The 22,949-nt window shown below is 44.4% G+C and overlaps 1 protein-coding gene across 4 annotated transcripts in view; it reads left to right on the forward strand.

Moving 5' to 3' along the window:
• The window catches only part of LOC139910081 (SPRY domain-containing SOCS box protein 4-like), a 42,850-nt gene extending 20,310 nt beyond the window's left edge, over window positions 1–22,540 (forward strand). For 3 of the 4 annotated variants that reach the window (XM_078284380.1, XM_078284379.1, XM_078284381.1), the window contains 2 exons: window positions 4,987–5,873; window positions 20,970–22,540. In XM_078284380.1, the coding sequence (XP_078140506.1) occupies window positions 5,165–5,873; window positions 20,970–21,097 (837 nt within the window). In that variant the 5' untranslated portion in view covers window positions 4,987–5,164 and the 3' untranslated portion in view covers window positions 21,098–22,540. The remainder of the gene's footprint in view (window positions 1–4,986; window positions 5,874–20,969) is intronic. The other variant, XR_013504952.1, reaches the window with a different exon arrangement.
• The last annotated feature ends 409 nt before the right edge of the window (window positions 22,541–22,949 follow it).

The raw sequence follows: 22,949 nt of genomic DNA on the forward strand, positions 1-22,949 counted from the left end.
GGGAGAGTTTAACCGACTAGTCGTTTAAATGCAAGTGTCGTGCTTGTCGACGTCAAAATACACTAGTCATTTAAACTAAAATCAGTGCGTGTTTGGCTCTTAGTTGCTACATATAAAAATATGATTTCATATTAAAGTGATATTTATCTAACTTTCAATTAAATGTTATGGTTATATATTCATCATAAACATGATTAAAAATACAAACAATATTTGTCTCTTAGGAGAGGATCATGCTGAAGCTACGGTGCAAGATGAACTGGAGCGCTTCACAAACAAGCAATCCGATGTCAACAAACTGGGGCATTTTATGCACATTTTTCATCTTTAAATTGAGCAAATATTTTGTAGTGTTTACTAATCATTTTTAACTGGATATATATTCAGAGCAGACATGGTGTCAGTTTGTGCGTAAATGTCAAAGCGAAGAAAAGGTGGGTTACAATAACCCGGTTCTGACCCAGCCCACCACCAAGGAGAAAAGCCCAACCTGACCCAGTATGTGTTCGGTGTAAATTAAAGCCAGGGAATAGCCGGAGCAAATACCATGGTAACCACCTCACACCACAATAAGCATTCCATCACCTGTGCGTAAGGTGGCGTGGAAGCTGCAGGAATCGGGGAGAACCTGCCGTCTACTTGAGGTGAGGGAGAACCGCACAGAATCAAAGCTAGGTTGATGGAGACTGTTTCAATTCAAGCAGGCAAAACTACAATATTAACGGAAACTTCTTTAATCTACCTGACGTATAAATGGCCTAGTTTTGAAATGATATCGCACAATAATCATTCACATAAAGTTTATTGCTGCATGAGATCCAGTGGTTCCTACGGATCCCCCTCCCACAGTGTAAATATAGTGTGCCGGGTAAAAGGTGGATAAAGAAGCTTGTGGAAATTGAATGATTAATTCTCTCCCGGCTCTGCTACAGCATTTTTAGCCAGGCCAGCTAAGCAAAGACGGCATAAGGTGGCAAAATATAGGCTAAAAGTATTAATGATAAGCCTATACTGTTACTAAGCCATAAGTTAGTTTCCATGTTTGTTTTTTGAGCATATAGGCCTACGCTCAGTGTTCTAAATGCAAAACATGTTTAATCGAAATTCAGATTGGCAGCATTTGAGTGCGTATAAATGTTTGTGTGCGGGTGAATAAACAATAGATCTCAAATTAAGAATCAAAATCAATTTGACCTCCATGTTTTTTATTTTTTGGTGGGGGGGTTTAAGATGGGCAGTCGATTATACAACATTTTGTTTAAATGGCATTATTATTAAAGGCCAACCCCTTCCTAGTTTTTAGCTGATATTGTCAATATGTTCTTTTAATTGAGCGTTTTCTCCTCTAGACAATCACTTGCATTGAATTTAACTTGAAGAGGTGTCATTTCAGTTTTACTGACAGTCATGAGCATGAATGAGCTTTATCAAGGCCTCTGCAGCTTCTCGACCAGCACATCTTATCCCTTCCCTTTTTTTCCCCAACAGCCTTTCCCGTCATCATCCAACACTCATCTGCCCTGTCCACTTTTCTGTCCTCTCTCATCAGTTGTCTTCTCTCTCTTCTCCTTCATCTTCCTCCTTTAGTTCTCCTTGCCTGTCATCTTGCTCACTGACACTCCTAGTCAACCCTGGCCTTCTTCAAGCCAGCTTTTGCTCTGTCCTTTCGCTAACCTTTAATGTTAAATCAGTCTCCTTCTCTTCTGCCTTTCTTCCTCTCCGCTCTCCCCCTCCTCTATCGCTTCTCCTCTAGTCTCTCCCATATACGGTGAAGGGGACAGAGAGTCTGACTGATTGGAGCTGTGTAAACACCAGATGGTTTGTGTACATCAGTGTCCTGTGTAGACACATGCATGTGCGCACACACACACAAGGGCACACGTGCGTTAATAGGTGTATAGTCAGACTGTCGTGCTTTGATAGATGCACAACAGCAGATTGACTGACTCACACAAATTCAGAAGTGTGTGTGATTCTCCAGGCCTGGCTGCTGTGTTTGGACTACACATATTGCTGTATGTCACTGACATGTATTTGAGATAAATTGGTCACACTGAATCTGGGAGACTTAGACACCATTGAATTCTTCTCCTTCTCATCACGCTTTCCCTCTCTCCCTTCCCGATCCCCATGAATCAACCCTCTCTCTAGCTCGTCATCTAATTGTTTGACCCATTGTTTCCCCGCTGGGGGTTATCACATGAGGAATTGCCAACCAAATCTTTGTGTGTGAGAGCAAGCACTCTAAGGGCTTATGTGTGTCTTGTATGTATACACACCCACACATTCACACATGTTGACAGAGTGGCCCAGAGCCACTGTGATTACAGTCTCATTGTCCCCGACTACATTATGCCTTGTGATAAATAGTCCCCTCATTCTCTCCGAAATGGCTCCATGCGTCATTTCTGGTAGAATAAATTAATGAATATGGAAATGGCGAGCTTGTAGCTTTTTATATGTCGTAGCCATGAGAGACGGTGCTCTGCAAATGAGACTGGTGTATGCGTTTGCCAGTAAGTGTGCGCATGGAGAGTAGTCAATCCTGTATGTTGTTATCAAAGTAGCGGCTGCCCCTTAATCGCTCTGTCCTCTACGTTTTTCTTTATCGCTGTCATCCCCTTTCCCCTTCCCCATCTGCAACACAAGTGAATGCATTGCTTTGTGATGTGTAAACAGAAACTGGAAGCACTCTGGAACCATAACTTGTTGGAAAATAATCTGTTTGCCTGCTCTCCGATGTGATCACAAATGGAAATGATTTGCTACCTCTGCCTTTCACAAACAAGAAAACATGCTGATTGTCACATCACTGGAATCTCATTTGCCATGAGTGAGCACCATGCTATATCTCCAGAACTGATAGGGCGTCTCCAAAATCTGTTTAGAAAGCAACGTTCTGACTTGTCGCATGGTGCCCTAACATGGTGAGCTCGCTCTATAGGATTGCACAATTTATTGAATTGAAATTTCCATGTGAACATGAGCGATTTCTAAACCGCACTCAGCTGTGATATTTTTTTTTTTAAACTCAAATGTTTACTTACCCCACCCACCCACTCCCCTCCGCCATGTGTGTCCGTCCCAGGCCTCCCTTGGCGGGTCAGTACCAGTTACTGTTCTGTTCTCTGCTCTTTCCCTGGAAGAACCATGTGGAGTCTTTTCCTGACAAACTGAACAGGAGGGAGCGGGAAAGAGGGAGGGCGGGGGGTTGCATAAAGGATAGAGGGTGATGGAGGGAGGGAGAAGAGCGGTGTCGGTACAGGAGATTTAGAACAGCTGCTCTTGACAAGGTCATACAGGGAAACTGGTGTGTTCATGGGGGGTGGGTGGGGGGGCTTATGGGAAATTGGGGCAGCAGTCGCCGGGGGTTTGCGGTCTGATTTGCCGTGCCAGCTCATAAAGTGTACATGTTATGCTAACTGTTTTATTTTAGCAGATTTATAGAAAATGAATTACAGCATGTTGGTTTGCTTGGCGAGGCAGGCATTGGCTGAAAAGAGGGAGTGTATGTTGCCAGACCGTGCTCACAGGAAGTCAGGGGGCAAGGTCCTGTAAAGCTTTCCTGTGTCTGTGTGAGTATTTTATTACTGGAGGGTTTCTCATAAAATCTGTATTATCTAAAAAGCACAAGTGAAATCACACAGCCCTAAATACTCTATCCGCTTCCATTCTTTGTGGGTTACATTATAATGCTCTGTGTGTGTGTGTGAGAGAGAAAGAGAAAGTGAGCATGGAGTACATGTTAGTCATTTCTATAGCGGGTGTTGGTGAGTCTGCTCTTCTTGGCTTGTTGGCTGTCTGGAGAATGTGTAAATGCGCGGTAGAGAGCCAACAAACATTTCTAGGCTGTTGCAGCCTCCTTTTTGTTTAGTGCATAGTTTTCACAGTACTTTCACCTCATCCAGTGACAAAAAAACACATATGCACGCACAGGGAGAAACACAAGTGTGTGTACATACACACACTGGTGCTGCCTTCAGGGGCCTGTGTGGCTGGTAACTGAGGAGGTAAAAAGAAGAGTGCATTCTGTGCCTTCAGAAGTGAAGAGTTCATCCTCCCTTTTTCCTTCCACTCTCATCTTCCCCCTTCTCTGGAGCACTGGCTGGAAGCTAGCGCAGAGACTGCCTGGGGTTGACTGGTACAATGGTTCTGTCTCTTTGTCTCTGCCCGTTTCCCAGTATTTGTGTCACTATTTGATATTTTGTTATTTTGAAGGTAGGAAGCCTCTTGCTGCCTCTTGCACTTGTTGCGTGAGCTGTGTGAAGTATTGTAAACTTTTTTTAAGTGTTGACTGAATGTATGCAGATGGTTTCTGTCTGTTTATGGCCAAATTCACATTGTGAATTGCAGTAAAACCACAGTGAGTTTGTTTTTTGTTTTTCATACCATTAAAAACAAAATGTAAATTTTGAGTGGTTTTAGCACATTAATACAGACTTCAAACACAGGGTCAGAAATTGCAGCGGTGTTGAGAAAAATCCTTGAAACAACGGTCACCAACTTTTGGCTGCGAGTTGCCTGGTTGATTGACGCATAGATGGTTATCTTGGTATCAATCAAAAGTTAACCCAATACATGACTAAGATGACTTGAAATACATTCAGAAATACTGCAATTTGCAGTATTTATTGCAAGAAGACCTAACTAAAGAAGACCTAACAAAATTGTGTCAGGATGCCCTAGTGGTTAGTGAGGTCGTCCCCTAATAAGAGAGCCTAGGTTTGATCCTCCGTGCAGCCATACCTGCTGAAGTATCCTTGAGCAAGACACTAACTTAATTCCTCCTTGCTCTGGAAAGTCAGAAAGTCAGGTAGTTGCCCATGAAATAAACAGTTTTTGCTGAAGAATGGCTTATTTCCCCTAATTGCTGTGTGCTGTCTGACTGCACCAGTCACTCCTGGTTAATTAGTGTGTATGGTTCAGTGAGCAGAAAATGTTGGCTCTACATACATTTGATACATATTGTTTTTCTTTGTGTTTCAGGAGCGTGGTTCACCCCTGGCAGAAGAGTGTGTGTGTTTGACAGCGTCTTTCCACCTGGGACTCCCTGTGTTGCCATTGCGCCCATGAGGTAACGTCGGGACCTACCCCCCCTCATCACCACCCTTGGTCCACCCCTTTCCCTCCCCTCCGTCCCTCCCTCCCTCGGACCCGCCCAGCCATGGGCCAGAAGATCTCGGGCAGTATCAAGTCTGTGGACGTACGTGGCGAGCCCTCGTACCGGCCGGTGCGCCGCGAGCTGCGGGGCCCGGACTTCTGTCGACCCCCTAGGCTGGACTTGCTGCTGGACATGCCGGCGGCCAGCCCCGAGGCCCAGCTCCGCCACGCATGGAACCCTGACGACCGCTCCCTCAACGTCTTCGTCAAGGAAGACGACAAGCTGACCTTCCACCGACACCCTGTGGCCCAGAGCACAGACTGCATCCGTGGCAGGGTGGGCTACACCCGAGGTCTCCACGTCTGGAGGGTTCACTGGCCGGCCAGACAGAGAGGTACCCACGCCGTGGTGGGCGTGGCCACTGCCGAAGCCCTCTTACACTCGGTGGGCTACACGGCCCTGGTGGGCTCGGACTCAGAGTCCTGGGGCTGGGACCTTGGCCGGAACAGACTCTACCATGACGGCAAAAACCGACCCGCTTCCACCTCGGCGCCCACATACCCCTGTTTCCTAGAGGCGGACGAGTCATTTGTACTTCCAGACTCTCTGACTGTGATACTGGATATGGATGAGGGCACACTGAGCTTCATGGTGGACGGACAGTACCTGGGAGTTGCTTTTAGAGGGCTAAAGGGCAAGAGGCTGTACCCCATCGTCAGCGCTGTGTGGGGGCACTGTGAAGTTTCTATCCGTTACGTCAATGGACTAGATCGTAAGTAGCACGCACCTCACAGAGAAATTTAGAAACCCAGTCAGCATTGGAGACATTGTCATGTTTGATAGGCTGCATTAGAAGGGACTTGTCTAAATTGTGCAAAGGGTTGTTGTTTTTATCTTCTTGTCAGTGTCACATAAAGCAAGTCAACGTCTTGCTTTTTTTTTAGCTCATCCCTCTGTTGTATGGGTGGGCACTAGGGGTGTAACGGTACACAGAAGTCACGGTTCGGTTCACACCACGGTTTGGACATCACGGTTCGGTACGAGTTCGGTACAACAGGAAAAACGCAACAAAAAACCCCAAATGCATAAGGCTAGGTTTCTTTTCATTTATTTTGAACAGACGGTAGTGCAAGTTTCGGTAGCACGGGAGGTCCATCCATCGGTTGTTAGTGCAACAGCGGGTGCAGCGGACAACTCGTGCTCGATCACCACTCGTGTACGCCTGTAAAGGGCAGGGACCACGGATTGGCTTACGTGCGCACAGGATGGAACGTTGTAACGAGGCTCGAGCACTTTTAATAAATACTTGAAGCCGGGGTCCTCTACCACTGCATATGGGCGCATAGCCGATGAAATGTAAATGCCAATTGCTTCGGTAATGTTTTTGGCCCTGTCTGCTTTCGCATCTAGAGGCTGCTTAAAAGCAGCGGGGATAAGTAGTTGGACTCCTGTTTTTTTTTGCCTAGCTCTGGTGATTGGCACATCTGGGTGATGCCGTCGAATATGCGTTAGCATGTTCAATGTGTTTCCGCACACACAACTGTCGAACAACGCAGACACACCGTCCTCTTCCGATCCACCACTCGCTCTCCATTGCTGTCGTAGTTCACTGGGAACCCAAAATTTTCCCACACAGCTGATTTGAAAGAAGCAGGCGGGTCTTCTAGCTCCTCTGTTTAATTTGCACTCGCCATAGTGTGACTGACTCGGTAGTATCTTGAGCGAAGCTTAGCATGGCATGTTGCTAACTGTTGTTGGCTTACAGCTTAAGGTTTCCGGGTAGAACTCGCGCTTGTGAAAGTTGGTTCTGCATTACGTTCATCAATCTTTGCACATACCGCGTATTCTCCGTACGACTGCATGCACCGAACCGTAACGTCCGTACCGTGACGGTTCGGGACGAATACACGTACCGTTACACCACTAGTGGGCACATATCATCAGTGACATTGTGACGTTTGACAGGTTGAATTAGGAGGGTGTTATGTTTAAAGTTTAGTTTACTTCATATTTCTTTCCCCATATCTTGCATTCTTTTATTGTGTTTTGTGCATACCACCAACACCTGCTGTTCCCTCCCACTGTTTGTGTACTGCCACAGTGTTCAATATTAGAGCTGCATGATTTATCAAAAAATATTAAATTGCAACATTCAGTTCAGCAATTTCCAAATTGAAAGAGATTGCATTTTTTTTCCTAGAGGGAAATAAGTCTCAGACAGCCTCCTAAACAAGGCATTCTTGTGCTCTGCAGAATCCCTTGCTTACAAATCACGTTGCACGTCAGAAAATCTTTCATTTTATTCAAACTCAGCAAATCCTAAGCATTGGCGTCCTTCACTCGGGAGGAGGGGGGGGGGGAGTGGAGGGAGTTGAACATTCAAGTGCTGAAAAATAAATGATGTAGAAAAAGCTATATCCATGTGTATTGCAGTATTCGCAAAAAAATACATGCAGTGCAATATGACTTGTTTATGAATATTGCCCTCCTCCCTCCCCATTTTTGGCTGTCCATATTTCCCCAATGAACTCATCATCTTGGGGATTGCAGCCTAATCCCTGTTGAAGTTTGGCATACTCCCTCGTCAACAGAACCCTTCATGCAGCTCTGTGAGATAGATTCATCCACCGCTCTCGTCTGTTGCCTCGATACCAAATATAGTATATCATTTGCTGATCCCTAATGCGGCTCGATTTACCATAAACACAGACACACACATATTGAGTTTCATTTATAGAGTAATAACGGTGTCATATCACATGGGAATGACTCGCATAGCCTTCTCTCCACCCAATCATTCTCCAAATATGAAGTCTAGTGCCGGTGTAGTGCTGCTGTTGGTGTTTAGATGTGTCTTTGCATAAATGTGGGGAGGCGGATGTGGTGTGTATATTTTCACAGTACAGAGATGTTATGTTTAGGGGTAAAACGTGGAGTAGGCCTGTATTTAGAAGTGATGAGGCAAGACACTGTAGGCCCATGGGGAGATTTCTGCTGAATCGACACAGCTTCCAGCGACAGAACCCCAGGGTGGGACCAGCAGGGAGGAAGAGACGCAGGAATCAAGATTGAAGAAAAGATGAGTGGATTCAGTCACCAGTTATGGGGCTTCAGACATGGCCAGTGGTGTGTGTCTGTGTGTGTGTGTGTGTGTGTGTGTGTGTGTGTGTGTGTGTCCAGTTTGCTTGACAAAGTGCTATTGTATTGGAGAGAGGCAGAGAGAGAACAGCCTGGATCAGGTGGCCGAGATTGACTCATCTAGACAGCAATCTACGAAACCCCAAACCTTTCCACGAAGACATACACTCCTACACTCTCTTTACAGACTGTCCGGATTGGTTTTCTTTAGTATTGTTTGTAACATGGAGGTTTCACTGCAAGCAGGCCTGTCCTTATGTAGGATTTTTCATGGATGTAGGCCTGCGGATTAAAGACTCTACACATCTGTTGAGGTGATGGTGTGGCTAATTCCAGACTGCTTACAGCTGGTCTTGGCTCTTAGTAAATGGATAGGATTTAGATTTAAGACAAGTAGGGCTGAAACGATTCCTCGAGAAACTCGAGTAACTCGATTACTAAAAATCATTGATGCAAATTCTTTGCATCGAAGCTTCGTTTAATCCATATAACTATATACACGCTCAGTGTTTCGCACGGATGATTATTATTGTTGCACAACGCGCTGGAGAAAGAGAGAGAAAATAGCGAGGGGCGAAGAGAAGAGACGGGCCAGAGAAAACGACAGAAAGTGTCCAAAGTTTCGGATCCAGTGTTGCTAACTTGGCGACTTTGTCGCTAGACTTAGCGACTTTTCAGACCCCCCTGGCGACTTTATTTCTCAAAAGCGACTAGCGACAAATCTGCCGACTTTTTCTGACCATGGGAAGCAATGTTAATGTGTTGAATCCCAAAGCATTTGGCAATAAATTGGTTCGGCTGATGCCGGTTTTCTCTACTTGCTTGTCTAATCCAGAGGGGTCTGACGGTCACAGCGCTTCCCACACACAGCGTAGCTCCTTCCCTCCGCTGAGAGCAGGGACTGTAGGATAGGGTCCACTTGTAATTGCTACCGGCGTACGCCGAAACTGGCCGGGTGGGCGGAGTCAGCACTTAATATTAAAACGGGATGAGATGAAGGCTAGTAAAGAATGCGCGTTAATTATGGCTATATGTAATGGCTAGTTAAGAACGTAAATCAATATGGTGGCTAGTTATGATGTCCCTAAGTTAGCTAAGTTTTGCTCAAGAAAATAACCACAGAAAATAAAATGCTGCAGTCAATTTGTGAAAGCCTGAGCTTCATTCATGTTATTATTATGATAGTCACACACACACACACACACACACACACACACACACACACACCTACTCCCCTCACAGTGATGCATAAAATACCCCAGAAAGCAAAATATCAGGTGGTGTGAATGGCAATTGGAGCCTAAAATGCACTAGTCCAATACAGCAGGTATATTCAGTTTAGTTTGATTGCAGTGAGTAGGGTCAGCAGGTGTAGGGCAACCCTTCAACATAGCAAATAAATGTACATTAGCCAGTCTTATGAACTTGTATGATATTTAGGCCTAGTAATAAATATCAATAATAATTATTATTTCACCTCGTTTTCAGTAAATCACAGCGTCGTATGGACAGCTTCGTGCGGACAGCTTTTCTCTTTTGTATATTTACTATTGCTCTTTAATAAAGCAAAAGTATTTCTTATCCGATTACTCGATTAATCGATGGAATAATCGGTAGAATACTCGATTACTAAAATAATCGATAGCTGCAGCCCTAAAGACAAGTTTGCATGATAAAACATGACTTGCAGATTTGTCAGTTAGCATCTGTTTCCTTCCCGTGTGTGTGATGGAGAGCGTGGAGGATGAATATGCAGTGTGTGTTTCTCTCTGTACTCTGCTCTGCACTGATCTATAAAAAGCCCACAGTGAGAGGGGCTGCCTCTTTGTTTACCCATAGGAAGCAGCTTAAACATGCTCTCTTCCTTCTATTCCTAGTCTGCTTCCCTCTGTGACTTTTCTAGCACTCTTTGCCTCAAGTCTTGATACAGTCTTCGTCAAGCTTCACGCACTCATTACAGCTTTCCTTATTTTTCTCTCTAACCCACTGATGTACCAGGAATATCTGTTGCAGTGCTGTCCTGAAGTTACCTTAAAGATGTGTGTCTGATAGTCATCAGACACCTTTTCTTTTTCTTCCTTCCTGTCCGCCCCACCGTCCTATCTGTTAAATATTATCGTTCCTACTGGTAGAGTCATCACATTCATGACTACCCCTCGGATTGTAAAATAGCCCCCCCTCCTGTCCTCCCTCCCTCTCTAGCCTACATGTTACACAAAGACCCAAAGCAGGGCCGGGGCGTTCCGACAGTCAGGCATGAACGCCATGTCCATGGCTGCGAGCCAGGTGTGTGTGTGTGTGTGTGTGTGTGTGTGTGTGTTGGCGGACACGAGCCAGTAGAGGAGGAATTCTGGAGGATGTCCCAGTGTGCCTCTGAGCTCAGCGTCTGGCCTCGTATAGTGGGGAGTGTCAGGGAGTGTGTGTGTTTAGGCAGTCTTAGTGCACATGATGTAGAATGGCCTATATTCATGCTTTATGAAAACATGGTTAGGGCTGCAACTAATGATTCTTTTCATTATCCATGAATAATTTTGTCTATAAAATGTAAAAAATAACGACAAAAATGCCCATTACAGGTTACCAGAGCCTTTTGCCTTAAAACTGCTTAGCCTGACCAGCAGCCAAAAAAACCCCAAACTATTCATTTTATGCTGATAATCTTAGCATCTGTGAAGCTGTAACCAGCAAATGTTTGGTATTTGTACTTGACAAATGACTAAAACGATTGATCGACTAGATCGATTATTAAAATTATAATTGATTGATTGTCTGTCAATCGATTTCAGCTCTAAGCACGGTATAGCACACTTGTCTTGATTATGGAGGCTTCCTCAAAATTGCCGCATAGTCAAGCATTTAGATAATCACAAGAAGTGTCACATTTGGTTTACCAAGTTTTATTTGGTTTAACAGTATTTGGCAGTACCCTCCAATGAATACACATTTTGGAAGAAGCCTTCCATTTATCTATCGATCGATAGATCGATCAATCGATCGATCTAGTCATTAACACCAAGCATGGCAGTGATACCCAGTTTTGTACATTAGCAGAGATACAATGAGTATTGGGTTCTTCCTCTGAATCCGATAAGAGCCAAGACATCTTCTCTGACAAAAATGTATGCCATCAGTGTAGTTATCTGTTCTTTTTTAAATGCCCACGAATTCTGAAATAACACAAGTTATGGCTTCCACACAGCCAAAACTGCCATTGTTTACAATTCTGCATCGCATCTCACTGAGAAGGGCTGAGCTGTACACAGTAGCCTACACATAGTCGCACTTCAAGATGCATCAGTATGAAAATTACGGCAGTGTTATGTTTGGAGAAATTAAACATTAGGCTAGCCTATTTCCACATTAATTTCTGTAAGCTGTGATTCGTCAGACTTCAGCCTGATGGGACAGACTTCAATGAATAATGCATGTTGACTTATTTTGTCTTGCTGTGTGTCTACATCATGCAGACAGCTGCTTCAGTTGAGCACATTTGAGAGACATGAAAATGACCCCAGTGTTACCAGATCATATGTATGAATTACAAATACCGTGCTGTGCTGGAGGATGAGCGTACTAGAGCGTACACACCCTTCATAAATGACTGTGTCCAATCCTGTGTCTCGCACTAAAGCCACTGTGTTGTTGCCTGTGACCAAACATGAAATTAATGATGGACACAAGGCAGCTGGTTCATTCACTGACTTACTTGGTTTGTGTTATTATATAGAGCAAGGGTAACTGCAGTAAGTAAAATTTAGGTTAGCCCTCACTCCCCCACCCCACCCCCACTTCTTCCCTTGTAAAATTTGTCTGTATTCTTTTATTTCAGTACACTTGTAGCCATTCCCATAGGCTAAATGAAGTCTGAGAAGTACATGTGTTTGATTTGTCTCTCTGTTTTTGCTAGACTAATGAAGCTTGGAGATGGCAGTCGGAGAACAGAGTTGGCTAATGGAAATGGCTAATGGTGCTAACTTATGAGCCAGAACCTTCTTCTATCTCTCATTTTTCCCTTCGTCTCATTGTAGACATTATAGAGACATTATAGATATTATATATTAATCAATATGATATTCATATCGTCTCTACTCATCCACTCAACGTCTGCCTAGTATATACGTTGTATATTAAATCAATTCAGTTTGGATGCCATGAATGTTCAAAGAGCATTTATGCATTCTAGCAGAATGCACATGGGATGTCAGTGTATGACACATGGCATATTGCAGTAATGATGCATAATCTCCATGTAACATGGAAAAGAATGGAAGCATCAGTATGCGTGCTTGGAGATAGCAGCGGTCCCCTATTCCCAGAGCTAGCTTTCCTTGCTTCCTCTTATAGCTACTCGGTGAGGATTCACTTCTTATTCACTCTATGGCTTTTTGGTCTTTCACTTGTTTTTTATAGTCTTTTCACATTCCTTTCTTCTCTGCCCCCTCCTGCTTAGATTCCTTTATTCTTCCTCTTACTCCCTGGGAGGCGTGAAGAGATAAGTGTCCTTATACTTTTCTCTCCATTCTGTTTGAATTGTCCCTTAACACCCTGCGTTAATGCAATTCTCTGTTCCTTCCTCTCTTTTACTGAACACTTTACTCCTCTGGCTCTGTCCCCCAGACATTTGACAGCCAGCCCCTCTGAGATGCGGCGCTTATCGATTTTTATACCTCTGACTTGCTAAAGTCTGTAAGTACAAAACAATGGGGTCGTTCGATCCCGCTCTCCTCCTCCTTCTATTCTTAGAAAGCCCTGTTTCTCTCTGCCACAAGAAGACTTATGACACCACAGTGGCCCTGGCCAGGCTACTAGCAGCAAGCCGAGCCAAACTCATTTACACCTGAACAAGGCGGACCAGAGGAGAGGAAGTGTTTCACACACTCCGCCAACATGCTTGCCATCCCCTTTTGCAAATGAGCCCCATTTCACACCTCTCATTGTTTCATCTCCCCCTTCCCCCCCCTCCCTTCTCTACTGTCTTTTTCCTGCTTTCCACCTGATCCTATTCAGCACTAATCCTTTCTTTCAATGTTTACACACCTAATTGTGGTGGCAAGTTGCTGTGGAAACGGTTAAGCTGGCTTTGTGTGGCGGACAGGGATAGGGGGGCGGTAAACTGTTGGCCGGGCAGCTTGTGCACTAGCTTGTTTGCTTAGGGCTCACCATATACAGAGGGGATGTCTTTCTTCTGTCTGTCTGCAGCCCAGACCTGGCTGCTAGCAATATTTGAAGCAGAGATACAAGCTGTAGCCTAACTTGAGCTCAGACGTCACACAAACTAGGGTTAGACCAATTGCAGCCATATTGGGCCGATATTGGCCTTTGACTAAAAAATTGGATATCGGCCAGTCAGTATCGTCCACCTTTGATTATGATGGATATGATGCAGTTTGTTTCACTACATATTTTATTCTATAATTGATCAATATTACACTGTTGGTCTATGGGAAGACCTGAATTGACTGTAATGCAACATTTTGATTAGACTTGGAACAAGTTTGCATGATAATGATAATTATTATGATCATCATAATCCTGGGTTTTAATGGAGAGTTTTAGTGTCTCATGAGTGTATGACCCAAATGTTTTAATGTCCCATGGTCTAAATGTTGTTTCACAGGCCTTTCCACCCTTTCAAGAATAAAATTCTGGGGAAAACACGGAATACTAATACTTATTTTTTGACATGAAGATGGTCAAATTTAAAAATACGGAATATCGGCAAAAAATATCTACTATTGGTAGCTTGAGCTTCAGTCACAAAAATATCTGTATCAGTCTTTAAAACCCATGTCGAACACGAACACAAACACATTTCTCCCTGGACTGTTTACTATTCATGATTCATCATTAACTCAGGCAATGTGTGTTTGTGTTCGACAGTGTTCGACAGGGCCCAACAGTAATGGTTGCTTTGGGCCACTGTCAACCATTTCGTGCTCTGGGTGCACCTGCTGGCAATCACATTTTCTGTGTAAAAACAAAATAAATCCTTGCTAAAAGAGAAAAACAGTTACTGTTGACTAGGGCTACATTGTGTTCATATGCAGGGAACTAATTTGTAACACTTGAAGGTGTTTCTGTAGATACTTGGTTATTAACTACTAGCATGCTAGTTTGCTAGTATCGCTAGGGTAACTAGCAAATCATTTATCAAATCATTACGCACATAAATGTATCATCTAATCTTACCTCACGGCTGACTGCAAGCCACTTTGCATCTTTTTTGCTTATTTGTGTAGTCTGCTAAAGCAGCGTATTGGATGATGTGACACTGCCGCGATTAGAGACTCCGCTATGTCCACTATTTTCATTTAACATATCCAAAGCAGCTCCTATATTGGCCGGCCATGGGATTTCGGAGGTCAAAGTTCACCACACGTGAAGTCTGATGCCTGGTTGCCAGCCTGGCATTGTGTGCCTATAGTATGTGTGTGAGATACTGTGTGTATCAATGCAGTCTAGTGTGAGTGTGGTCCTCCATAATCAGGCCTGCTTAGCCTCCATTCCCAGAGTGGCGTGGGAGAGCACCGCAGGGAGCAATGGCCAAATTGACTGGAGTCTGTGCTTCTGTCTGGCCCTCACCGGCTTGTCGATGCCAGGTAATAGGAAGTTGGATATTGGAGGAGGAGGAGGGAATTCGGATTGGCAGAGGGCTGGTTCACTGAGCAATTGGATTCAGCTCGGAGTGGACGATTCAATTTGGACACTGGCGTTTCCAATTAGGTAGAGAGCGATGGTTTGCCCTCCTACCTCCTCCCTCTGGTCACCTCGCTGTTCTGCTCCGGTTTTCTTTTTTTATCTTGCGTATCGTTGCTCTCATTCTGTCCATCTCCAAATATATTCCTCTCAATTTTTTTTCCTTTTGACCTGTCGCTGAACTACACTTCGGGACTGAAGATGTGTCTGCAACTTAAGCGCTGTATATGCAGACGCACACAACGGTCATCTTAACTAGGTCAGGCTTCGACACAGTTGTATCTGAATCTATTAGATAAGCCTGGTTTGGAGTCAGCAACCTTACCCGTACATCTGTTACCTTGGCATATATTTCACGGAACAAGTGATTGGGGGGAGGGTTGAAGGGATAATAAATTGGAACGTGAGTGCCAATAAGACAGACCTTTCATAGCCCTCATTTTTAAGTATGACATAAGTGGGTCGTGTTTCCATCATGTTGAGCAGATGTGCATGCAGTACCACACACACAATCTCACACATACACACACTTTCATTGGCATACCTGCTTCTTCCACTCGCTGTGTGAAGTCATTTGGAGGGGGGTGTGTGCGTCACCAGCAGCCTATTACCTGTCCCACCTCAGTGAGAGCAGACTAACTGGCGCACCGCTGTCCCAAATTCGCCTCCTCTCCTCCGCCTTGTTCTCAATTAAGTGTTAGGTAGGGGTGTGTGTGTCTGCCCGCCTGTGGGCCTCTCAGGCCAACGGAGCATCAGGTACTCAGTTGTCCTTAACCACACTTTCCCAGCGGTAGACCGCACTCCATCTCCTCTTTAAGTGTGCCATAAACCTGTCAAAACCTCTTCTCTGACCATTACAAAAAGACAGAGTGCTTGAGAGGGAAAGGGAGAGCGGAGGGATGGACGCCGAAATGACGGATTGGATGGAGAGTTGAGGCGTAGAAGACAAGGAATATGAGCAGAAGGCTCCGCTGTTGCCTTCTACTCCATTTAACTGAAGCGCTTCCAGCTAATTAGCATGGATTAATTATTAATCTTGCCTGCTCTGTTTGATTTCATTTTTAAGTTTTAAAAAGTCATTCAGGGTTTTCATGTGGGGAACATTGCATGCAGGCTGCTTCAAATAGGCAGGCACGAAGAACTCATATGACCTGTTTAAATGTTCTTTATGCTATTCCATTGAAAGGATGCCTTGAAATGTATAATTTTAATCACATTAATGGAAAACATTTATGCATTGGCACTTCTGTTTGCCCTAAAATGACTTTTGGCTAGTGGAATCCATTGCTCTGTGAGGACTGCCAACAATCTGTTTTAGGACAGACGCTGATACTGTAACCCATAACAATGAAGAAATATGCTGAGATGTGTATGTCCAGCTATCCCTTGAAAAATTATTTTGCCACTAAGGCCTACATGAAATTAACACATTGGGGCCACATCACAGAGATATCCTAACTGTAAAATCCTATCTAACTTAAGAATGCAATTTAGGATTTTAGGATTAGGATGTTCTCCATATAAAGGTAAGAGGATGGTGAAGTTAAAATAGGAAACCAAGGTGGATTTAGGAATTGCTTTTGTAACAGTAAAACAGTGTTTAATTCTCTAATGTGGTCTCTGGTGTATAATTGTGTGTGTAAACCAATGTTATTGTTTACAACTGAATGCATAGTCCAGAGCAATTCTTTCAGAATTGGGATCCAGTCATGGTGGAAGAGTCGTCTCTTTAAGCATGACGAGAAGATATACTGGATAAAACTATGTTTAGATTTGTTATAATCCACAGAATTGAGAGACATGGAGAGGCTTATTTTGTGTATGGAAAATGCAGTAAAGTTCCCAAACTATTTTAAGGCTCATTCCCCAAAGAGAATCCCCATATTGCATCTGTCTATCTCTGCCTACAGTTGCACACACGACTACATGATTACTGATTTTGTTTTTGTATTTTCAAGTCATTTAAAAGTTAGTTTAATCGTCAGAGAGATTGCAATTTTTAACATGATTTTAAAATAGGATTTGTTGAAATGAAAAATGCCAAAGCCTGGCCAGTGAAGGGTTACATGTAGGGTTGATGGATTCAGGAAGCAGAACAGCCTTACATCACATCTTAATTCTTTGAAGTGTTCTTACTAGCTGACCAGTTAACTAGTCTGAAGCTCCTAAAACTTCCGTACCCACACACATCCTGTACCATTTAGTAGTGTACCCGAGTCAAGTTGAGCCAGTTGACTAACAGCAGAGTCCCTGTCTGTGCTCATATTTGCCACTGTCTGACAGGACCACTTGTCGCCCCCGGCAACCCTAACCAGCTTGTGCCAGCAAGGATTGGCTAGTTTCCAGCAAGTATGTAGCATCCTCATCACCTCCCTCAGAGGAGCACACTGACTGAGGCTACTGTCTCCGGCAGCATTAACCCTCAACCATACAGGTGTTAGCGCAGGCAGCTGTGTTTCACTCTGGGCTGCTGATGAAATTGTTGCACTTGAAGTGATGATTGACTTTAATGGAACATTTTCTTTTTAGCATGCGTATCACTGTGCAAGTTCATGAGCAGTGAGCATGCGATGCCACTTCCACGAAGAGCAAGAGACATTAATTGGCTTGATGAGGAAAGAATAATCATACAGGTGCAGATTAAAATAAATGTAAATGAGCTGTGGAGACTGTTAGGCTACCTCAGACAGCCTATTGGTAGATGACTTTCCTAGGACATCCAATCAGTTTTCTAGCTGAAATACATTAGCGTTTTGTGATGGTTGTGTACCCTTCAATAAACCCAGTGCAATGCAAGTAATCAGTCATTTACTCATTCGGGATGTGCTGTCTTCTATTCTATAATTTTTGGGAGTCTCCTATGTTATCCATGTGTTTTTGTTTTGTTTTTTTGGTCTAACACTCCCCATTAAGATATCTATTGTTGTAGCGCAGTATCTTTCTCCCCCAGTACTATTAGAGCTAACTAATTTTGTGGTGATATGTGTGATAAAGTGACAGTGAAATATCATTGTAAAAGGTTTTCTCTCATTACAACTGTCCACACTGTTTTCTGTTGGAAAAGTGTAGACGGCAAACAACCATAACTCTTTGGCGCTCCGGGTTGAGCAATTAAAATTCTCAACAATACACAGCAGCACAAAATTCAGTGTATATATACATACATATACACATGTATGTGTGAGAAACGTGCTCACACACAGCACAGGTGACATCACACAGCGGAGGTGTGAGGAGCCGGTTACTATGGTAACTACATATATGCGGCGGGCTCCGGGGGGCTGTGATGGTGAGGGCATGGTGACTGATTGATAGGCGCTGTTAGGGCCAATGCAAAGCACATCCATCTCTGGGGGGTCCGCCCCACCTCACAGGCACCGCGCGCACCATGAGCCTTTGATCTCAAGGTCCTGTATTTATGAGAGAGGGGGAACTCAGACGCTCAGAAGGGGCAGAACGGCTAGGGATGTGATTGTGTTACCAATTGTATGTGTCCGAGTCCCTGATCACACATGCATCTGCCTCCTGTAGGCAAAGGGTCATAAGGTGCTGGAGGGTTGTGATGTGATTGTCCTACCAAGTGTTTGTCTAGCTGCTGTGAAGAATTATCATCAGTTGTACCATCCCTGTGCTCACAGCGCTGCACCTCCTCGATATTAAATCCACAGTTCATTCTACACGTCCCGTCATTCTAATTTGGACACGTATTGTATTGATTTGGCATCCGAGTGAATTCACCCTCCAAGGTGCTCTTATAATGGATTTTCATTAAATATATGGCAATCAAATGAATTGAGATAGCAACCCCGAGCACTACGTTCTTTACACCCTGTCTGCTGCTTTCTACTGGCCGATTTCATTATTCCCCCTCTCTGCTGTTTCAAAGGTCACTTACCAGACCACAGGAAAGGAATTCAGTGAGATGTTGCTGCAAATTTTATCGCAAATCCCTACATTGTCCCAAATGACAGCACAAAGCAAAGCATTGGGGCTGCCGTCGCTAACGGTGATGGGATGTTTTTTTTAACCTCTGCCGTGAGAAAGTTTATCACCATTGATTTGACAGGGACACATTAATTAGAAAATCCTGCATGGATTGGCTTTTAATTAGGATCTTGATGTAACAGCAGCTGAAGGACTGTAAGCCCTTGTTGTAATTTGTAGTTTTTGGTCCCTTTGGGAAATAATGAATGTTTGGTTCCTATGAGGTGTGGCAGGTATCATTGTTGACATCTAAATAGGTAAAATCAGCTTTAGCCTCGACCATTATGAATCTTACTTGTACGACAAGAAGATAGTTGAGCATAGGACTTATTTCCTTGTGTTTTCTTATACGCAAACATGCACACTATACATGACTTTGATTGCTTCATTCCACTTAATGTGTATGTGATCCTACTCCTATCCTTATCCACACAAGCTGGCTCCCGTTGCCTTAGGCTGTGCTTGTGTGTTCGTATCCAGTGGTCACGTAGCCACAAGGGCAGCAGTCCATTTAGAGGAATCCCTGGGGTGTCCTGACAGCCTTGGTCTGCTCTGGTCCATGAACACACATGTGACCTGTGTGTGTGTGTGTGTGTGTGTGTGTGTGTGTGTGTGTACACACGCATGAGTCAGTGCATCTGAAAAAAAAGTGTATTTGTCACGCATCTATATATATCAACACTGTGTGTGCGTGCATGTGTAAGTGCCGCTGCTCATCTCCTTCACACAGTGTGTAGTAGACTCTGAGCAGCGTGAATTCAGCCCGACCAGATGGTCCTTCCAGGTGGAGCAGCCTGACATCCATGAAGGGCACTAGTTACGGGAGTCTGCGTTTGTGTCTGACATACATAGACATCGCTGACCTCCAAAACTGGGAGGGAATTTTCCCTGTTTCCCCTACATTGACAGTAGTACTGAAATGTCTAAAAGAAATTTGCAAGTTTGATCTTGTTGGAATTTAAATATTGTAGTATTTTTAGCTGCTGCTTCTAATTGACCCCTTTCCACCTGGCAGTAACATGCATCCTGGGTGATGGGATTGTAAGTGGATAGACCAACAGTGCATTAAATCTAGCTGTAAAAGCAGCAAGACACATTGAAGATCCGATCACTTAAACCACCTTTTGGAAGTAGTCAGAGACGCATTTGGCCACATTGGTGTAAATGCGTCTCCAATCCACACATAGCATGACCTGACTGGGAGGACAACCAGGTTATGCCATGTGGGACACAGAGCCTGGAGAGGGTCCTTTGATGTCAGCAAACCCACCCCAAGTTCTCAATTCAGCAAATTGTGACGGAGCTCTGCCCCGGCCCCCATGTGGAGCGCAGTCACATGTCAAAACACAACGTGCTCTTGACAATATCCTGCTGCTAGCTGGGCTGCACCTTGCCCTTAGCTAGCAGCTATGGCTACAGTAGACTAGACAACTGTTGCACAACCAGTAGCTGCCATATTTTCCACTTGTCGTAGGGCAGGCCAGCCGTAAAGTGAGTTGTGGGTGTGACAAATACTCACAAGGGTTTTAAATAATTAAACATTTTGCAGTGGCAGCCAATCACCGTATATTGTATCTAAGTACAGCAGGCTAAACAGAGTAGTCGGCAAAGGGGCGGGGCCCTTGATGCTGATGTAATCGCGTAAGCCAGCGTACATATAGCAGCTACAGAAACAGAAATAAACTTCAGCACAGATCCAACAGGGAAACACCCAAATAAAACTGGTAGCAGACAGCTCACATAGTATCATACTTTACAAAACTGGATTGTCAGGATAATTGTGGATGGGGAACAAGCAAGACAATGTGCTTACTGTCAGTTTTAAACAGTAAATATTTGGAGAGGAAGTGATGTGCACAGCAATCTGTGAGAAAGTGAAAGAAGAGCGATCCGATTTCAGGGTTTATCCTTGTGATTGATGCAATTCAATATAAGGCGTAATCCAAGCCAAATCGCTTGGTGTCACACATGCAGTCTAGTTCTCATTGGTTTGATCCTAACCATCTCTCTCTTTCTCATCTCTCTTTCTCTCTCTCTCTGTCCATCACAGCGGAGCCCCTCCCCCTCATGGACCTGTGCAGACGAGTAGCTCGGCTGGCTCTGGGCAGAGAGCGCATCCATCACATCGACACACTCCCGCTGCCGCAGACTCTCAAGAACTACCTCCAGTACCAGTGACCACACCACCCGCACACACAGACAGGGGGGAAACCCGGGCCCCTTTGTTGTTACGGTCGACCCAGCCCCGACATGAACTTTTTCAAAACCATTGGACGTCTACTAAGGATGAGGACGATGACATTGACTATGAAGAGGTAGTGAAGATGGTGCTGCAAGGGGTTTTGTTTACACCAGAAGCGGGGTGGGGGGGGGGGGGGGGGGGGCTCTCCATTTTGGATGTTTTTATCTCCTAGTTTTCAGTTAATTTTTTTGTTTTTGTTGCTCACTGCTGTCTTTCTCCTGGACAGATGACTAGAGGAGCTGACAAATGAGATTAAGGAGTGAAAGAGAGAGATTTAAAAAGAGAATATTGCAATCCAATCTCATGCTAAACACATGTATAGATTCTAACTGCGCGTCCTCAGTTGGCGAGGCCTTGGAATGGTGTGGTTTCGAGCGGCAATGTATCCCCACGTCCGCTCTGTACAGACTCTGCGGAAGCCTCGGCTGAACATTTCGGTATTTATATTCATATTTATATTCCCAACCACACAGCAGGCTCTGCAGAGACGCCACAATCCCTCAAAGCCACAGGAGAGAGAGAGAGAGAGAGAGAGAGACGCAAAGTCCATACACAATCCCCCCCACACACACACACACGTAATAACTGCTTTGAACGCTTATGTTTTTGTTTGTGTGTGCACTTTTTAGCACACATGGATGGATTATATATATATATGTGTATATATATCTCTCTCTATATATATATAGAGAGAGATATATATTTATATATAGAGATGGTGTGTGTGTGTGTGAGCATGTGCCCGAGTGTATAGAAACATAAAGCCCTCAATGTCTGCGGTAAGAAGACAACTCTGACAAGCAGGCAGTTGCCACCTACAGGCTTAACACTACAACTCCAGCCTCTTTTCTTTTTGAACTTTTTGAATCCCCTCCCTCGCTCCCCTCCCGCCAGCTTCTCTCTCTCTTTTCTCACTCTCTCCTGTTTGATTCGAGCCTCCGTCGGGGACGGCGAACTTGAAGGACTGTGGCTGCCGTCGTGTCGGCTCTATAGCTCCTGTAACGCTGATTGAGATTGATCCGAAGGTGAAGCCGCGTCTTCGACTGCTAATGTGCCTGCTCTTGAGATACTACACACAAAAAAACAAAAAGCACACGACACCTCTGTCATATCGGGAGACCGTTTTCCCCCCCATTTTAAATGCTGCTTTTCTATCTTTTTCTTCCGCCATCTTGCCCTCACCCCGTTTTTATCCCTGATGTACTTTTTGAAAATTCTGGGGGGTTTTTTGACTTATGTTTCTCTTTTTTTTTCTATGGATTTTAAGATTTGTCTGCAGGACAGGAGGTGAGTGGGACCGGAAGTCTCGCTGGTATAGGTGGAGGAATGTGCTGCCACGAGCATCTTTTAAATGTGAAATAAAAATAAACTCGACTAAACCTGGACTGCCTCGCTGTGTTTGCTCTTTGGCCCTTCCTCATCCAGGCCCACTCCAGGACAGGAGGAGTATTCATCCGAAGTTTTGGCATCTTCATTTCCTCGTGTCTTATTTCAGTGACGTGTTCTTTCAAATTGCTATGCACACTATACCAGTGGGCGTGACCGTATCACCGTTAATAGCGCCACAAACCCAAATTACACAACATCAAGCCTTTGAACCTGTATAGCTGGTTCCAGAATCTATTATGATGGAAAATCCTTTGCTGATGTCAAAGCCCCGCTTGCCAATTTGGTGTTTAGTTGAGATGAGCTGGCTCTAAACTGGATTCCCCATCCCAGGGCAGGCTTTGAACACAGAACAAAGCCCGTTATGTGATCAAAGTTCAGCTCGGCTTGGCTTTCCCTGGC

This window comes from Centroberyx gerrardi, chromosome 6 (assembly GCF_048128805.1).
Source record: "Centroberyx gerrardi isolate f3 chromosome 6, fCenGer3.hap1.cur.20231027, whole genome shotgun sequence".
Taxonomy (NCBI): domain Eukaryota; kingdom Metazoa; phylum Chordata; class Actinopteri; order Beryciformes; family Berycidae; genus Centroberyx; species Centroberyx gerrardi.